The sequence below is a fragment of the Parasteatoda tepidariorum genome, chromosome 4 (genome assembly GCF_043381705.1).
Source record: "Parasteatoda tepidariorum isolate YZ-2023 chromosome 4, CAS_Ptep_4.0, whole genome shotgun sequence".
Classification (NCBI taxonomy): domain Eukaryota; kingdom Metazoa; phylum Arthropoda; class Arachnida; order Araneae; family Theridiidae; genus Parasteatoda; species Parasteatoda tepidariorum.
This window is the reverse complement of record NC_092207.1, coordinates 73,206,240-73,226,441: the sequence shown is the minus strand read 5'-3', so window position 1 is coordinate 73,226,441 and position 20,202 is coordinate 73,206,240. Positions and strand designations below refer to the sequence as shown.

At 28.0% G+C, this 20,202-nt stretch overlaps 1 protein-coding gene across 1 annotated transcript in view; it reads right to left on the bottom strand.

Moving 5' to 3' along the window:
- The window catches only part of LOC107439628 (follicle-stimulating hormone receptor), a 148,462-nt gene that overhangs the window by 49,154 nt on the left and 79,106 nt on the right, over positions 1–20,202 (bottom strand). The window contains exons 2-3 of the mRNA XM_021147262.3: positions 5,431–5,505; positions 46–120 (exon numbers count right to left, since the gene is read on the bottom strand). Coding sequence (XP_021002921.3) covers positions 46–120; positions 5,431–5,505 — 150 coding nt within the window. The remainder of the gene's footprint in view (positions 1–45; positions 121–5,430; positions 5,506–20,202) is intronic.

The following is a 20,202-nucleotide window of genomic DNA, read 5'->3' as shown; positions in this document are numbered from 1 at the left end:
TATTTAGTACTCTACATAAAATAAGATAACAAAGATTGTACTCACAACGTACGCAATTTTTTGCAATTCTGAAATGTGCCAACTTCTATTATTTTAAGCTCTGGAACATCTTCAATGTGCCTGAAAAGGTAAAAAGTTTTCTACAAAAACCCTTAGTTTAAAGAACTTTCCATAATCCTCAACCTTAATAAAATTAATATTGAATTTTCATCTAAAATAAAGAATATAATAACGATTTCTATAAAAAAAATCTTAAATGCAAATTTAAGCGTGGAGAAAATATATACTCTAATGCGAATGATTTTCAACCACTTTAAAGTCAGCCATGCGGAGAAAAAAATTCTGGTAAAAGTACCGTACTGTAATGACATTTCTGGTAAAAAATAAAAAAAAAGCATAATTCTGGTGATAAAAACCAAAATATGCGGTTTTTAAACCATTCATTTGATAACTTTTTTAATATATTAGCGTTTTACGGGAAATTCTTGTTTTCAAAATTATAATTTTTATTATCACACAACAAAATTCAATTTGTCGATGGAATTAATATACCAATATAAACAAAACGTATCTTTTAGCGGATAAAGTTTTCAAGAAATATTGCTTCCAAAGTAATTTTGTTGATCTATCATTTGTAAATAGTTTTTTTTAATGTTTAGTTACGTCTTCTGAAATGCTATCCGGTTTCTTGTAAACAACTATAATACACTAGTCTGGTTGGAAAGATCTGCAGTATTTTCTAATCAGTCAATCATTTTTAAACTTATTGCAGTTATACCATTTATTGCTCAATTAACCTAATTTATTTAACAAAGTTTGCTATGTATAATCCCAGAGTAGTAGAGGTTTATTGTAATTAACCTAATCAAGTTAAATCTGATTTCGCAAGTTAACTAATTATGAGCCTAAAACATGTATATAAAAACCCCAATTCAGTATTCATACTTGATAATTTTTCTCTCTCCATTTTTCGGTTTTCCGCACTCGTTTACGATTGCACATATTAATCAGAAAGTGTAAGTTAAATTTCTTGGCCAAATCCTGAGCTATTATTATTGTCCCCCATTTTCTAAATCACACCAATCGATTGGGTACTTCAAATCGCTGATTAGGCTTAGTTTGTCTCTTTGGTGATGGAAAACCTTCGAAAATTATAGATTTACATCCCTGTCTTACTGGAAAAGTAAGTGAATAATACCACAATATGCTTTTTGAAAGCTCAGTCTTTTACCCCACACATCTAGAATAAAGACGACCATTTATTTGCTTTTCGCTTTTGAGTAGAACTTTGGCTTCTCGTAACAGGAAGTAGGTTATTCAAACGGCAAACGGAAGCTATTTTCTTGACTTTCAAAAATGAAGAATAAAAATAATGAGCATGATATATATTGAATAATATATTTCAAAAATGATACGAATAGTACACAAATTGTATGGAAACGATTAATTATCCGGAGATGTACAGTGCGCAGAAAAAGGACGGCACTGAATAACTTTTGATCTAATGATCGGATTTTGACGTTCGGTGACTCAAATTACTTAATTGCTTAAGGGGGTGACATCCAATATGCTAATTAATAAGTGAATTCGTCAAAATATAAAATTTGAGCAAAAATCGGTCGAATAGCTCCTGAGAAATCGAATTTTAAGTATCTGACTTTTTCAAATTTAATTTCTTAGGAACTATTCGACCGATTTTTGCTCAAATTTTGCATTTTGCTTTATAAAATTAGCACTTTTTAAATGATTCGAAAAATTTTATACCTTGCAATTCAAAATTTTTTCGACCATTCTTAAATAAAATACTAAAAAAAATTAATAAATATTCACTAAAAATTATTTTTTGCATGGAATTATCTTAACGAATAATACGAACGAATAAACGAATTTTACGATTAGTGAAATTTATTTTTAATTCGCTTAAAAAGTTCTTGAAATATAGCGAAATACGCAAAAAGTAGAATTAACATTAAGGGGTCCAAAGTTTGGAGCGCTCTCCTGACCAAACAATTGATCCTATTATTTTCCAAATTGTGGCCACCCCCTATATTTGTGAGGTCAGAACTTCAAATGCGTCGAAAGAAAGGCATGTTTATTCAGAGAAAGTACGTTTTTGTGTTTAATTTCGTAACTTAGAATATCGTCTTCACATATCAGTACTTCCTCGGACTATTGAGATTGAGTCCTAGAACGTGAAAATCCGTAAATTAGATCAAAAGTTATTCAGGGTGGTCAATTTTTTTTCGCACTGTACATATCAGATCAAAAATCTAAAATTAAGCATGTGAAATATTTTCAATAGATGCATTTAATGATACCAAACTATATGACCTGTTTAAGATTTGTAAAAGGGCAATTTCAAAATTTTTAGCACCAGTCCCAACTTTTTATTGCAAGTTTGGATTTTACAGAAAAAGTACCTAAATTTCGTTTTTACATTGCTTGCTGCATTTTGTTCATTGAAAATTTTATTTGCAGATAAAAAATTAAAATTTCAACTTGAAACTTATGTATTATGTTTTGTTTTAGTTCCTTGTATTTATTTATAAAATGAAAAAAAAAGTTGTTTTTTTGCATTTTTTTCAAAAAAATTGGTAAGATTTAGTTTTTAGTTTTGTATTTTTGCTAAATGTGGGGTAGTAAGAACCAGGATTTTGAAAATAAGATACGTCAGTTATCCTCTTACATATAAATGAAAACCGATTAAACGGAAACAGTTATCATCTGATTGGTTTCAATATGAATACATTAATTAATGAATAGTTTGGCTTTATTAACAGAATTATGTTTCTTTTTTATTAGAAATATCTTTCTGGTACAAAAGGGTAACCAGAATTTTTTCACTGTGCATTAACAGAACTATATGTAAATAATTATTTAGAACTGAGAAAATTAAATTTCTCAGTTTCAAAATATAGTTGCTCTGAATGCTTTGTATTTGTTTCCCAAAAGCGTGCGAATATGCAAGGAAATGTAGAAATTAAGGATAGGTTTTAAGTATTTTTTATCATCTGAAGGTCTAAATAAGTAGTAAAATAAGAAAAGGACGAACTTGTTTTGTTGAAAATGCACTTGGGAAAATTAAAGTACTTTACTAGATTAAAAGCGTTCCCTTTGCGTTGATAGTTGATGGTAGATCTTCTAGAAATTAAATAAATATATTTCTTTAAAACTGCGCATTAACTATAAAAATCCATGCATGGATAATTTTTTACTAGTTATGGTAAAAACAAATAAATTTGTATTGATTTAAAAGGAAAAACTTAGTTTGGTCATTTGAAGAAATTATAATTTCTGTACAGAAAAAAAACACACTCTAACGAAACTGGATTGCTTGATGTGTAGAAAAGGTAAGCTCTTCTTCAATGCAGAAATTTGGCGTTGTACATACTTTAAAATATGAGGTTATAAATTAACAACGAGTTATTATGCTGCAACAGCTAACGAATGAGTGTTATATAGAAAAATGTAACACATATTATGTGTTAACTGTTGCAGTATAACTCGTAGTTAAACTGAGCTGCGAGTTTTTATACTGCAACTGTTTGAAAATCATTCGCAATCTAAAAGTTAATTAAGTGTTGTTTTAATTTCACCGCGTTATCGTATGACATTGAGAAATGTGTGTGCTTTTATGATTAATAACTGTAAAGGAGAAAAAGATTGTACAATTTAATAAACAAATGGCTCCTTAAGTGGTGCGATTAATTAAGAACCATTTAAATATATTTTAAATTTTATTATAAAATATTTTGTGATTTTGTATGCTTTATTTCCTTTTTTAAAAAGTCTTTTATTTAAGAAATGCATTAGATAATTTAAATTGTTAGATTTATGAATGGTGTTTTTAATTTATATGATATGCAGCAAAAGTGTGCAAAATTTTATAGTTATTTCAGCAGTGTGTTGTTAAATTTCTTTTCCTAGTAATTTAGCTTTAAAAAATATGCGCTTCTAATTACTAGATAACAAGAAATAAAAAAATATTGTACTATTTTATGAACAATACCTAATAAAAGTCGTGATTTTGTAATTTTTTTATGTTGCTTCAATTTAAAATCATGTTATTGTAATAAGATGATAAAATAAGCATACATTTCATATTTCATGTAATATTTTATTCAAAAGTAATAGATTGTAGGGACATATTATTTTTAAATTTGAAAGCCTATTTCATAATGTTTTTCATGGAAAAATAAGTAAGCAAATTTATTCTATGCATTAAAATAAGGGAAAAACACTTTTAAAAATTGAAGCATTTGACTCATGTCTAAGTTATGTTTTTATTGTATCTTGCAAGTGATTTTTCTAAACTATACACATTTTGATCTCCAAGCCAAATAAATAAAAATCCCCTTTAGTTTTGTTTAAGAATAAATAATTAAAATAAAATTATTCAAAATTAGAAAGAAATAAAATTATACAAGGAGAAAAAATTCTGGTAATAAAACGAAAATACGCAATATTTAAACCATTTATTTGGTAAAATTTCCGTTGATAAGCTAACTGCTTAAAGGAGATTCTGGTTTTCAAAATTGTCGTTCTTACTATCACGCAAAAAGTGAAAAAACAAAACTGAAAAGTAAATTTAACCAAATAAATGGTTTTTATGCCAGGCTCTAAGGTATGATGTTAAAATTACCAAATTTTACCACATTTGCCAAATTTTATCACATATTATAAGACAATATTTCATATTTAATTTTGCCAAAACTATTACCGAAGCACTTTCGTAAAATTACCGAGCTTTTTTGTTCTCCCGTAAAGCAAGAAACACGAAGAAAATTTACAATATTCTGATACTTTTGACCATATTTTTTTCTCAGTATATTAAAAACCTGCTTGGTTAGAATAGGAGTTATTAAAAGTGCTTTTTATTGAGTTGTATAAGAAAGTTTGATGATTTACCAGTTTTTTATGACATTGATTAAAGAGTATTCCTATGATGCATAGAGAAAACCATGTGTTATGACAAATAGTGATAACTATGAACATTGATTTTCTCTCAATGATAAGGACAACTCGAATGTGATAATTTTGCACGTATTATCGATAAAGATGATTACAATATTATCCTGTGTGCTAATACATTTCATATAAAAATTATTAAGGTAGAAAGAATGTAATGGTAATATATTGTAAATAGTAATATTGTAAAATATCAATGATTTTTTACTATTCATCAATATATTGACAATTCGATTTCACCCAGAGCTAATAACGATTTAAATCGTCATTTTTCTTAAACAGTTCACTTGTTTGAAGAATTTTCGCAAATAAGTTTCTTTTAATTCAATAAACTTCATTATAAACATATTTTTATCCGAGAAAAAAAACTAGTTTATCATTTCAAGTTTCGACAGGCTTTTGCAAATACATTGAATGGATTTACATACAAAGAGGGCTTTTCTTCGTAGTATTAGTACTTACAGATCTTCAATTGAAGCTGCAAAGTTTTTCAAAGAATCATTCCTCAATACTTCTATTCCCACAGAAGTCAATGTTCTATAAAAAAAAAGTAAATACATAATTAGAATATATATATATATATATAATTATGAAATAAGAATAAAAATATAAAGAAATTTACCTTTCTCAAAGAACTATGTTCAATTTCAGTTAGAAATGGAGAATGTTTGCCGAAGTAATATCATCAATTNACTAATAATATTTTTAAAAATGCCATCATTAATTAGTATTACTTGTAATCATATTTACAAAAAATTGGTTGCAATTACAATCGAGATCAAAAGTATTCATAATAACATTTAATCTTAATTTGTATTCCTCGCCACCTCATTTAAATATTAATTGCCAGATTCTATTGTAGTTCCATATTATGATTGCTGAAAATCCCGAATACAAGCACAATAACTAATTAAAATTACCTGTAATTTTAGTTACAATCGACTCATCTTGTTATCTCAGTTACAATTAATAAATTATTATCAATTACATTTCCCAAAACTCTGATCCAAGTCTTTTGTATAGACCGATCGTTTATTCCAGAAATAAAAAAGTCAAATAAAATTAATGGAGCTATAGTAGTTAGTTTTAAATAATTAAAAGAGTTTATCTAAAAAAATTAAAAGAGTTGCACAATTACTAACTCAAGCATATGATTGTAATAAATTTAATCCCAAAAATGGGGGTAAATAAATGTGGTCGCTACATACAGGTAAAACTACCTGGTGGTTCCACTGCATATATATATATATATATATATATAGTCATTTGAGCTGTCAACAACGTTTATATATAACGTCCAGGGCACAAAATAAAAAACGGACCACCCTGAATAACTTTTGATCTAATGATCGGATTTTCACATTCTAGAACTTCAAATATGCTAATTAATTAGTGTAGACGATATTTTAAGTTACGAAATCAGACATAAAAACGTATTTTCTCCGAATAAACAAACCTCTCTTTCAACGGATGCGGATTTATGACTCCCTAAATAGGGTGGCTACCGTCTGGGAAATATGGGCCCCATAGTTTAGTCAGGAGAGAGGTCTGATTTTAAGACCCCTTAATATTGATTTTATTTATCTCGAGAAACTTTCTTACGTTATATATATATATAACTATAACATTCGTTTAATCAAAAATAATTCCATAAAAAATTACGCTTTCAGTAAATATTTCCTATTTTTTATTACTTTTTTAATGATAGCCGAAAAATTTTGAATTGTTAGGTATAAAATATTTTTACATAATTTTGAATGGGAAACGAATTTTGAGCGAAGTTGGTAGAATAGTTTTGGAGAAATTGAATTTTTAAAATAAGGCTTTCTTAAAATTTGATTTTTCAGAAACTATTTGACCAATTTCGAACAAACTTTGTATTTTGCCATTTAAAATTACATTCTTTAAAATGCTGTAAAAAATTGCATGCCTTGCAATTCAAAATATTTTCGACTAATATTAAATAAAATAATAGAAATTAAAAAAATTTTTGAATAAAAGTGATATTTCGCAAGTCAATTCATACAAGTTATGAAAAAGATTTAAACTAATTTCATAACTTGAGCAATTTTTTTTAAAATTTGCTTTAAAAGTTCTAGAGATATAGCGAAATGCGCGAAAAATAAAATTCACATTAACGGTTCCAAACTTTAAACCGCTCTCCTGAACAAACTACATACTTGTTCGGGACCATATTTCCCAGATTGCTGCCACTCCCTATATTTTGGGGGGCAGAAATCCAAATCAATCGAAAAAAGGGTATGTTTATTTCGAGAAAATACTTTTTTGTGTCTGATATCGTAACTTAAAATATCATCCGCACTATTTAATTAGAATATTTGAAATCACCCTCTTGATACATTAAGATTGAGTTCTAGAACGTAAATATCCAATCATTAGATCCAAAATGCTTGAAGATAGTCCGCTTTTCATTTTGCGCACTGTATTTCAGCGGGGTCGTCAACGTTTTACAATTACCGAAGTGACAGATATGCATCCAGTGGTCTTTTGCATCTATCTCTGGGTAACTTCAGCGATACAATCCTTCTGCTGCTCCATCAATCCGTACATCATGTGCATATCTGCCAGATCAAATGATTGCGTCAATCCGAGTCCTTTATTGCTGTTGTAAACAAAGACGTTTTCGACCGTGTGTTGCAATGCAAATCTCAATCCTTGTTATGTTTCCAATTAAAGTTTTTACCAACAATCCTTAGGTACCCTGTATAAATACCTGCGTAGCAGTAGTTTTACAATTTCTAAAGGATCTTGAATGCTTACAAGTATTATGATTGACTACTTAAACTCATTCCAGAGCCGTTTGAAGTGGTGAACTTATTACAACTTCTTGCCATTTATAATGAGATAAAATTTGACTTTACATTTATTGAATAAAATTTTATAACAAAATAATTCACCGCTTGGAGGCGCTTTAATCGACGTATGTTTGATATTCATTATAAATATTAAATAATAAAAAAGATCATTAAAATTGCACAATATGGCTCCCTTCATGATCAACAATGTGCTCAAATCGCAGAATCATATTTTCCACATTTACAACGGAGTTTTGCTGGTTTTTATAGAATAATTTTTTATAATGTTTTTCTTTGCAATGGCAGTATGGTGTGTAGAGCAGCTTTTTTATTCTCAGATTATTCCTAATAAGCATGTGCTGTCTCACTTTTTCGATGTATGCATACTAGGCACGCGCAAAAAACAGCATTTCTCTTATAGCGCCATCTATTGGAGAACTTTTTTAGTAAATGTTTTATTTAACAAAATAATTGCAAGCATATCATTTGTATTATCAGTAGTTTAAATTTTATAATTTTTTGATCTAATAAAGCATATTTTAGTGTTCCGAAGTTCGAAATTTATTTTTTGTTTTGGCCTTGTATTTATGAACCTAGTATTAAAATGTTATTATTGTTAATCTTGAAATACATTGTTGACCTTGTATTTATTGAGTTCCTCGTAAATGAATTCATTGTCAAAGTTGTACTCAATGTTACGAAAATGGAAAATTGTGAGAAAATTATTTTTTTTAGCTTCGCGTGTATATACGTATAAATCTTATAAACACAAAACGTTATTTAATAGACCATATAAATCGTTTATATTTACTATAATTCCACAGTTTCTATGAGTTAAATAAGTAAATATGCATGTTTCATAAGTTATCACGTTCTGTTTTGGAGATAATTTGTATTGTGTGATATTTTTTTCAGGTCAATGCTAAGTTTATCAATAATCTTGTTACAGAAGTCTTAAAATAATATGTTAGTTTGAAGAAATTTATTACAAATTTAGAGAAGTTTAATTAAATATGAAAAGAATTGTTTTCTATGGCATCTAGTAAAATAATTGTCGCATAATTTTTCAATGCGTTCAAAATAGTTTACAGTCCTTTGTAATGAATTTTTTGATACGCAAAATAATACTTTTATTTTTCTGTCCTATGTGTCATTGTTCATTTAATTAATTTTTTAACAAAGTTTTATTTTAAAAGCATACATGTACGTTTATAGTTATTAAGTACAGCATGATGGTGTTTTTATTAAATAAAACCGTAATTTAAAATTGTGTAACTTTTTGCTTTAATCATAATTAAAGATTAAGTCTTTTTCATATTTAATTCAACTAAGCATAGAAGTTTTTCTCAAACTTTAATTAAAGAGTTAAATTTCTTTAAAAAAATTTTTTTTCGATTGGTAAGGTTTTAGTAATTAATAAAAAATGTAAAATAGAATTTTATCTTAAATTAAAAAAAATAGAAAAACAATTTTTCGAGTAATTCTAAGAGATCTAATGACCTATGAAATAAAGCACATTTTTTTAAAAATAAAATTCAATAATCTTTACTTTACTCATAAAAATTTTTCTCAATTAAATGAATTATTCGTCATTTTTAATATTTTAAAAAGTACTGAAAATCGAAAGAAAATTAAATTTGTTTTTAATTAAAATAATATTATTTTTCATGGTAAATGTAATTCCATTTATGCTCTCTTTTTTTTTTAAAAAAAAAAGTGAATGGCTAATGAATTAAAATAAGAAAATGCGAAGACAAAAATCTTTAGCTCCGAAAATCTTATATGTACCAACGAAACTTTTTCCTTGCTTATTATGATTATAAAACGCTTTTTATAAATGATGTAAAATACGGTATAATAATCAATAAACGGCACTGTGCGATTTTGTTAAGATGGAAATTTTTGAAACTTACAATCTATAAATATACGTTGACAGGGGGGGGGGTTTAGGGGTTTAAATCCCCCCTTGAGCTCAGACAAAGTGAATTTACAAAATAATCCAGACAAAAATAAAAATGTTAGTAGGGATTATGCTATATATTTTTATTTGCCTTATGCCTACTTTTTTTTTCTCACGGTATTTCTCAGAATACTGATAGAACATTTACTATAATAGGGTTGTATTTTTGAAACCAAATTCACGTGATACTGTTACGGGCGAGCCCCGATCACTGGTTCCTTTCTGNAGTATTATGATTGACTACTTAAACTCATTCCAGAGCCGTTTGAAGTGGTGAACTTATTACAACTTCTTGCCATTTATAATGAGATAAAATTTGACTTTACATTTATTGAATAAAATTTTATAACAAAATAATTCACCGCTTGGAGGCGCTTTAATCGACGTATGTTTGATATTCATTATAAATATTAAATAATAAAAAAGATCATTAAAATTGCACAATATGGCTCCCTTCATGATCAACAATGTGCTCAAATCGCAGAATCATATTTTCCACATTTACAACGGAGTTTTGCTGGTTTTTATAGAATAATTTTTTATAATGTTTTTCTTTGCAATGGCAGTATGGTGTGTAGAGCAGCTTTTTTATTCTCAGATTATTCCTAATAAGCATGTGCTGTCTCACTTTTTCGATGTATGCATACTAGGCACGCGCAAAAAACAGCATTTCTCTTATAGCGCCATCTATTGGAGAACTTTTTTAGTAAATGTTTTATTTAACAAAATAATTGCAAGCATATCATTTGTATTATCAGTAGTTTAAATTTTATAATTTTTTGATCTAATAAAGCATATTTTAGTGTTCCGAAGTTCGAAATTTATTTTTTGTTTTGGCCTTGTATTTATGAACCTAGTATTAAAATGTTATTATTGTTAATCTTGAAATACATTGTTGACCTTGTATTTATTGAGTTCCTCGTAAATGAATTCATTGTCAAAGTTGTACTCAATGTTACGAAAATGGAAAATTGTGAGAAAATTATTTTTTTTAGCTTCGCGTGTATATACGTATAAATCTTATAAACACAAAACGTTATTTAATAGACCATATAAATCGTTTATATTTACTATAATTCCACAGTTTCTATGAGTTAAATAAGTAAATATGCATGTTTCATAAGTTATCACGTTCTGTTTTGGAGATAATTTGTATTGTGTGATATTTTTTTCAGGTCAATGCTAAGTTTATCAATAATCTTGTTACAGAAGTCTTAAAATATGCTAGTTTGAAGAAATTTATTACAAATTTAGAGAAGTTTAATTAAATATGAAAAGAATAGTTTTCTAAGGCAACTAGTAAAATAATTGTCGCATAATTTTCCAATGCGCTCAAAATAGTTTGCAGTCCTTTGTAATGAATTTTTTGATATGCAAAATAATACTTTTATTTTTCTCTCCTATGTGTCATTGTTCATTTAATTAGTTTTTTCATAAAGTTTTATTTTAAAAACATACATGTACGTTTATAATTATTAAGTACAGCATGATGGTGTTTTTATCAAATAAAATCGTAATTTAAAATTTTGTAACTTTTTGCTTTAATCATAATAAAAGATTAAATCTTATTCATATTTAATCCAACTAAACATACAAGTTTTTCTCAGACTTTAATTAAAGAATTAAATTTCCTTAAAAATTTTTTTTTGATTGGTAAGGTTTTAGTAATTAATAAAAAATGTAAAATAGAATTTTAACTTAAATAAAAAAAATAGAAATACAATTTTTCGAGTAATTCTAAGAGATCTAATGACCTATGAAATGAAACACATTTTTTTAAATATAAAATTCAATAATCTTTACCTTACTCACAAAAAAATGTTTCAGTTAAATGAATTATTTGTCATTTTTAATATTTTAAAAAGTACTGAAAATCGAAAGAAAATTATATTTGTTTTTAATTAAAATAATGTTATTTTTCAAGGTTAATTTAATTCCATTTATGCTCTCTTTTTTTTAAAAAAAAAGTGAATGGTTAATGAATTAAAATAAGAAAATGTGAAGACAAAATTCTTTAGCTCCGAAAATCTTATATGTACCGACGAAACTATTTCCTTGCTTATTATGATTATAAAACGCTTTTTATAAATGATGTAAAATACGGTATAGTAATCAATAAACGGCAATGTGCGAAATTGTTAAGATAGAAATTTTGAAATTTACAATCAATAAATATACATTGAAACAATCAACAACAAAAGCACTTTCTTTTCACGTGAGTTAAATTGAAAAATGTTTCCATTCAATTTCTGGCGTTCACCATAAGAAATTCTGGATTAAATTTCGGTAAAAAGAGCAGGCACTCAGAGTGCCGGTGCTTTTTACCGTAAAACCCATTTTTACCGGAACATGTTATGAAACAATAAATCAAAGTAATATAGTTATCGTAAAATCACCTAATCACTGTAATGAAATATTACTGTAAAAATTACTCTATAATAGTTTAAGGTAAAATTGATTTTACGGATGATGGCCCCAAAGTGGCGGTGATTTATCCAGTAATTTGATTTGAAATTTTTTACAGTGAAGCATCAAGTAATCAGATTTATATGCGCCATATTATGGTTGCAGTGACTTTTAGTGATATTATCTTGCAACACGCTCCAAAATTTTGAATAGTATATGCTTTTTGGATTCTATATTTCAAAATGTGCTTTTAGGCAGTCATCAAATATCATATTTTTCTTTATTTTTGTCAGATACATATTTCGGTGAGAAGATATCTGGTAGGAAAAAATAGAATAAAATATTTCAGACCTTCTAAAACTATAAGGATTGTTAAAAACTGAATTAACTTCCTGAAGGATTCAGCATATTCTGCAGATGTTTTTAATTATAAGTATTTATTAGTTAAGGTTTTAATCACTTTTTTATAGCTAAAAAATGCAAAAATAAGGAATGTTTTAATATTTGTGTATAGTAAACAAACCTTAAATAACTTTTTTAATGATTTGATTTTACCCAACTAAGATATTATTAAATATTAATGATTTGATAATTAATAAGCCCTAACTATTGATTAATCAAATACTACAACGCAGTTTTTCTGAATGAACTTAATTCTTTTTGCAGATCACAATTTTTGATTATCCTAACATCATGGACGGCAACCGCAATCTGTAAGTTATTGTACCAATAGTTTAGACTAGAGAGCCATTAAAGTTACCGGTAACTTTTAGAGTGTTTCTCAACGTACCGGGAACTTTTCATCACACAATTTTAAAATTCGATTCTCTGAAGATAGTCCCAAGAAAAAATAGTTTTTCTTAATTATTTACAACTATTTTCATTATTTATTTAATAATGGTCTCAAATATTTTACTTCATTCAGTGAAATTTTAGATGACGAAATGCAACAGTTGATAAAAATAGGTTAAATAGTTTCACAACTTCAAAAATTTTTAAATTAAATTTTTTATTTCTGAAGATATGTATGACTGATTTTGCTCAAATTTTGTCTTTTGTCATTTAAAATTACATGAAAGATGATGTAAATATTTGAATGCCTCACTGTTCAAAATATTATTTGTATTATATACAATATTAAAAATACATAGTTATTGTAAAAATTGTTTTACATGGAATTTTCAGTGGAAAAATAAATTTTATAATTCGATCCACTTAAAATATTCCTAAGATATAGTAATGTAAAGCAAAAGTAAATAAAAATTAATATTAAGAGAACCAAACGTTTGGTTGCTCTCTTGCCTAAACCATTGAGAAAGTAATTTGATTTGGGCTAACCTCTATCTGTTGAAAAAAAAAGATATATTTTTTTCAGAGAAAGTACATTTTTGTTTTGATTTTGTCACTTAATTAGTAATTAGCCCTTGTTACATAATTACTGTTATAGTGAAGAGTATCCTTTGAAGGCATTAATAATGGAAATTGTTTGTTTGCGAAAATTTGATTCTTAGAGCAAAAGTTATTCAGGGTTATAAATTTTTTTCTCACCGTCTAGATCAGTATATATTGTGTTATACGAGGGTTGCTATTTATATTTCTGGCCTAATAATGAAGAAACAAATATGTAGGATCGAAATTGGTTTTATTGTTTTTCAAAATATTCTCCATGATGATCAATACACTTTTGCATGCGTTTGAACCAATTTTCAAAGCACTTTTTCCAGTCCGATTGAGGTAACTCCAAAACATGCGTTTTGAATGCATCAACCGCTTCTTCGGGGGTCGAAAATCGTTGTCCACGTAATTTATTTTTGATGTGTGGGAATAAGAAGAAGTCATTGGGTGCCAAATCAGGGCTGTACGGCGGATGACCCATCAGTTCGATCTTTCGCTCCGTCAGAAATGCCTTTGTTTGAGTCGATGTGTGAGAGCTCGCATTGTCATGATGAAGAATGATTCGCCTGTTCTTCTGCTTTTTTCGAATTTCTCCGATGACTTCTGGCAAACAAATGGTCGTGTACCATTCAGAATTGACCGTCCTGCGTTGCTCTAACGCCACTGTTGCCACATGACCGTTAATGCCGAAGAAACAGGCAATCATTTGTTTCGATGTGCTTCTTCCTCGAACAACTTTTGTTGGTTTTGCCTCGTCTTGGAAGACCCATACAGTTGATTGCTGTTTTGTTTCCGGCTCATATGCATAGATCCATGATTCGTCACCTGTGTAGATGTTATACACAGCCTTTGATGTACCTTGAACGTATTTTTCCAACATTTCCTTGCACCAATCGACACGAGCCTTTTTTTGAGCGTTTGTCAGATTATGCGGGATCCAACGCGAACAAATTTTTTTTACGCTCAAATGTTCATGCAATATTTTATTGATGCTAGTCATACTAATGTCCAAAGACGCCTCTATCTCACGGTATGTCACATGACGATCTTGCTTTATCAGTTCACGCACAGCATCGATCTTTTCTGGCACAACAACGGATTTTGGACGACCTGCACGGGATTCGTCCTGGATCGAACATCGACCACGATTAAATTCGTTATACCAATTTTTTACAGTGCTGTAGGATGGCGCTTTATCGCTGAATAAAGAATTAAGTTCATCGAAGCACTCTTGTCTTGACAATCCACGTCGAAAGTTATGAAAAATAATGGCACGAAAGTGTTCACGATTCAATTCCATTTTTTGAAAGAGAAGAACTTTTCAATTTACTGTCAACAACACAAATGAAGCTATAATGGCAAATTGTCTGCTGAATTTATGTTTAAAAATATCAATCTTTCGATTAAAATCGTCTGCGGTCGCCTAGCAACACTTACTGTTGCCAAGGCCAGAAATATAAATAGCAACCCTCGTACTTAAGAAAGATACAGAAAATCATTTGCGTTTAACCCAAAACCAGAAAATCCATTTTAATCTAATTTAGTAAAATTTAATTCATAGTTCAGTATTCAATATCTCTTTTTATTAAATATACTCAAGTAAGTTCGTTAAAACTGTTATTTAATTTTGAGAAAGATTGAAAGTTAACGTATCATCAAAACAGTCAATCGTATAAAACTAATTGATGAAAGGGAATAATTTAAAGGTTTTTGAAATTTCTTTCACTTTCACCCGACGATTAAATTGATTTTACCAGATGAAAAAAATGATTAAATGTTGAAAAAATTGATTATTAGAAAATATATCTACAGCTTCAGCTGGTGAATCGTTGCTTTAGTTCACTCATATGGTAATTGACTAACTTCAATAATAATTAGTCTGAAGTTATTAACATAAATACTTTTTTTATACTTAAATAATGACCACTTTTACATAATAATAAATTTTTTATGGTAATAATTTTTTAAAGGAAAAAGGCTTTAAAATCATATTTCCTATGAGAAATATTATAAAAGCATACACATTTCATCCCTTCTATAGATAAATGCTTTGAAACAATTTGTATAAATAAAAGCGTTTATACTAGCTTCAATTTATTTAAAAATGATACTTTAAACAGAGAGAAAGAACATACTTAAAAAAATTATTACATGAATAACGGAATTTTTTAAACATATTATTTTGTTTGATCACCATTTTTCTCTTAGCGAGTAATCTTGCGATAGTTGAATTGTAATTTATATAAAAAAAATTTGCAATAGTAAAAATTAAAGTTATTTAAACTGAAAACATACATAATACAGTTCTTTAAAATTTACACAGCGTTAATTGCATGTCTACTTAAAAATAATTTCTTTCTGCTATCTGTTTTTTTCCCTTTCATCAAATAAATGTTTTTAATCTTTCAATGCCAGTTTATTGCTAACCTTTGAACAAAGCTGTCAAAAAAAATGTTTTCTATAGATTGTGCATAAAAATTTTCATAAAATTTTTTGCTGGAGTGTTAGAAAATTGAAATATCAATAAAAAATAATGTGCAAATTTAAACAGTAAAACGTTTTAATTTAATTAAAAATGTACGGTTTCTCTGATCTGAATACCAAAGGATTCAAATTCATATAGTTTTGAATAAAAATTTTAAAAATATTTTATATTTTTTTGTTAGACTATGGAATTTCTTTCCAGACGATAAATGGCATTTTTTATAATAGTCTTTTAATGTTACTAGTTAAATGCACCATTTGAAAATCTAACAAATATCAAATGTTCATTTTCTTCCTCCGTTTGCCTTGTAAATATACCTTTCTTTAAGTAAAGAGGAAACTGTAGACTTAGACTAATTACTTACTTTTTTCAATGCGATTAAATACTTATTTTGATTTAAAATAGAGAAAAGAGACTTTTGTGATTTATAACAATTGTTGAACAGCCGACACAATTTTGAAATTTACTTCTTTTAAGTAATATGAAAATTGAAAAAAAAGTTTTTAAGGCTTGAATTTTACTTTGTTTTATAACCGTTATTGAACAGCTGACGACTACTAATGTTCAACACCCTAGACTTGTAATTTTGAACCCAATCCAGAAGACAGGGGATATCCTGGATCATGTATTGAAAGAAATTTGTCTTCGTGGAGGACTTTTTTTGGGGGGGAACTAACACGCATATGCTTTACATGGAGAGGAAGAGAATGAGAGCCTCCCACCGTTAGCCTGGCTGTAAATGGACTCTCACTCATGATCCGTCAACCACTGAGGATATTTCTCGTCTCCACTGTGGTCGGTGCAAGCCGGGTGCGGATTCGTATCTACCAGCCATCCATGGGGCTCAAACACCCTATCCTCTGATATATCGCTAATAAAATTTTATAAAAGTAACGAAAAAGAGATCAGGAAATCAAGTCTGTATACTTGAATAATCTCTTAATATTGAAGAAAAATTATAAATGTCGACGGCGCTGTTTTAAATATTCAACTTAAAGTTACATTTTGTTTGACTACGCAAAAGCTATTAAACATCGAAATTTAAAATTACAAAAATGTGTAAGAAAATATACAAAGAATTCGATGGTATAGAAAAAAAAATTAAGATTCGATGTTCAGCTCCAAAATAATCAACTGTTTAACCTTGAAGCAAAAAAAGATTATGTGACGTGCGGAAAAGGCCATTTCTAATTATAAACTAAAATAAAAAAAGTTTTTTTCGTAAATAAAATTTGTTCGAAATTTATGACAAATTTAAGTGCCTTAAAGAATAATTGCTGTCAAAAAAATTTATTCCTCTATTGATCCTCATTTTTTTTTTATCTCGAGCTTGATTTGATGTCAAAAGTAATAAAAAACGGATAAATAAAATAAAAGAAAGTGATCAGTTGTTGCCATACATAAATATTAAAATTCCTGTAAGTTTTTTTTTAAAAATATAAATGCTTCAAAAGAGAAAAATTCCATTTGCAATTTTTAACATTATACTACATAAGGCTATCGTTATAGATTGATAACAAGACATTTTTACTTAATTCACGACTTTTAATTGTGTCACACGTTTTTTATTCTCCAATATAAATTTTTCTTTCGACTACAAATTAATTATTTTTCTAATTCAAGTAATCTTTTACTTTATTACGATAAAGATATTCACAAAGTGTTTCCTAAAAAATTATAATAATTATATATTTTATAAACAAAATCACCAGGCTCACAGTGCTGACGTAAAATATCCTTAGTAGTAGCCCGATCATGGATTAGAGTCTCCTTGCCGTCAGACTAACTGTGGATATTTTTCGTATTCTTCCTCTCCATGTAACGCAAATGTGGTTTAGTTCTATCAAAAAGTCCTCCACGAAGGCAAATTTCTTCCCATACTTGAGGTTCCCTTGGCTTCTGGAATGGGTTCAAAATTACAAGGCTACGGAGTTGAACATTAGTAGTCCTAAACCCAAAATTGGGTCGGTTGTTCAACGACGGTTATAAAATATAATCAGTAATCTTTCGTTTTTTTAGGAAAAAAAACTTTCTCAATTTCCACTAAAAGAGACAGTTACCAAACTTCCATCACCAATAACTGACAGAACTAATCAGAAATGCATGTGAAGGTGCACTTAAAGTTGATATTTCATTTTTTTTTTTATAAACTAAAAATACAAATTTCAAAATATTCATTAGCTGAACTGAATTGAAAAATGGTTTTTTAATGTGTTTATTTGAGCTCAAAAATGTCTTTCTTAGAATAATGAGCGAAATACTCTATTACAAAAAAAACAATTAATTTATGTCTATATTTATTGACCACCAAAGCATAATTTCTTTTCGGCTTTAGATATACCTTTCTGAGTTGTGATAAATGACTACTTAACAAGTTATCCAGTTTGTCTACACTAGCCCAGTGTGGTAGTGTAGAAAAAAAAATTATTGGAAAATCAGCGTTGTTATTAACCCGAATGGAGGAAAACGTCCAAATAATTGTTTAAAAATACTTAATGAATTAAGAATTATATTTAATATAGTTTTGTAACAAATCTGTAAAAAAAATTCCCCACTAGTCCTGCTCTTTCATTCCATCATTTTCCAGTTATTTAACAAGTTCATGTTTGAATCGAGAGTGCATGGTATATAGATATTCGACTGCATTTCCATTTCAGGAACAGAGCCAAAAACTAATGGTTTAATTTCCGGCACTTTAAAACTTTCACAAATTACAGTAAACAGCTTCATCAAACTGACCAAGGGCTTTTAAGGTTCACGCACTGTTGCATGCATTTGATATGCTTATTCGAATGCTGTTCGAAATTTTGGTGCGCATTGAACCATAATATCATTATACAATTGTTTAAATAAATAATTTTCTAACAATTATTTATTATTTTATTTGATAAAATATTTAAATATAAGGTGCATATATTTTTACACCACTTTAAACAACGTATTAGTATGTAACAAAAATTCAAAATCTGAAGGAAATCGGTCGAATTATTTACCGTTCTCCTAACTAAACCAATCAGAATCATTTGCCTCATTACTGCTAGCCATTATATTCAAAGGTCAAAAATAAAAATTCATTCAAAATATAAATTCATTCAAAATATAAATCATCGTATGTTCATGCAGACTTGGTACGTTTTTATGCGTCAGAGATTTTAGAGTTCACCGTTTTATTAAAATACTAGCCATTCATGACAACCAGCTTGGTCACCTTTTAAAGTATCTTGCACATTATATACATTTCGATGTAACCAAACCGAATGAGGACACAACTGTATTAAAATATTCTATTTCTTCATCCCCAACTCCAATTAGTTTTAAATAATATATTAACCAAATTCTTTCAACGTCTAGCTGTTGCCATGGAGTACTTTGATTTAAATTTTATTTATTTTCAAGTGATATCCACGATATTGTGAAAATTCTTTCTGTAGTGAATTTTAGTAATAATTTAAAATCTGTTCGCCAGCCATCAAATCACCCAAATCTCCGTTAGTATGAGTTCGGGACATTTTAGCATTGTATCCAGCAGATGTATTAAAATTATTTCCATCTGTCTTGAAATAAGATAGAAAACTCTTCCCAATGCTTGATTACGTGCTGAACTACATCTCCTTGCGACCTATAAGTTGTAAATAACTTTGATTGATATTGCTCGAAATAGGTAAGCTCGATCATCAGTGATAGTATGTGGCACCAAAGCACTGCTTATGTTTAGATTTCTACAGTAATTCTAAAATAAATCTAAATAATTACTTCATAACTAAGTTTTAATTAAACATGTCTTAACAAATACAAAATTATTCTAAGTAAATACTTGACCTGCAATCAATTATTCAACGCTACTTAAATTATTACTTAAGACAAATAAATCTAACGTAACGAATTTAAATAAATACTTAGCGTAAAACTAAATTTTAACACTAATTTTTTAGCACTTATTAAGCTATTATTTAAGACACACAACCTAACAAAATGAATAATAACTAAAGTGTTGTTAAATAGATACATAAATACCCGAGTTTATGGAGCAAATATAATTACAATAAAGACAGAACGGATAAAAAGAAAAAAGAGAAAATTGAAGAAAAATTATTGAAATAAAATATTTTTAAAAATACAGTAATTGAAACTTACGAAAAAATTATCAAAGCACTCTAAATAATATATATATA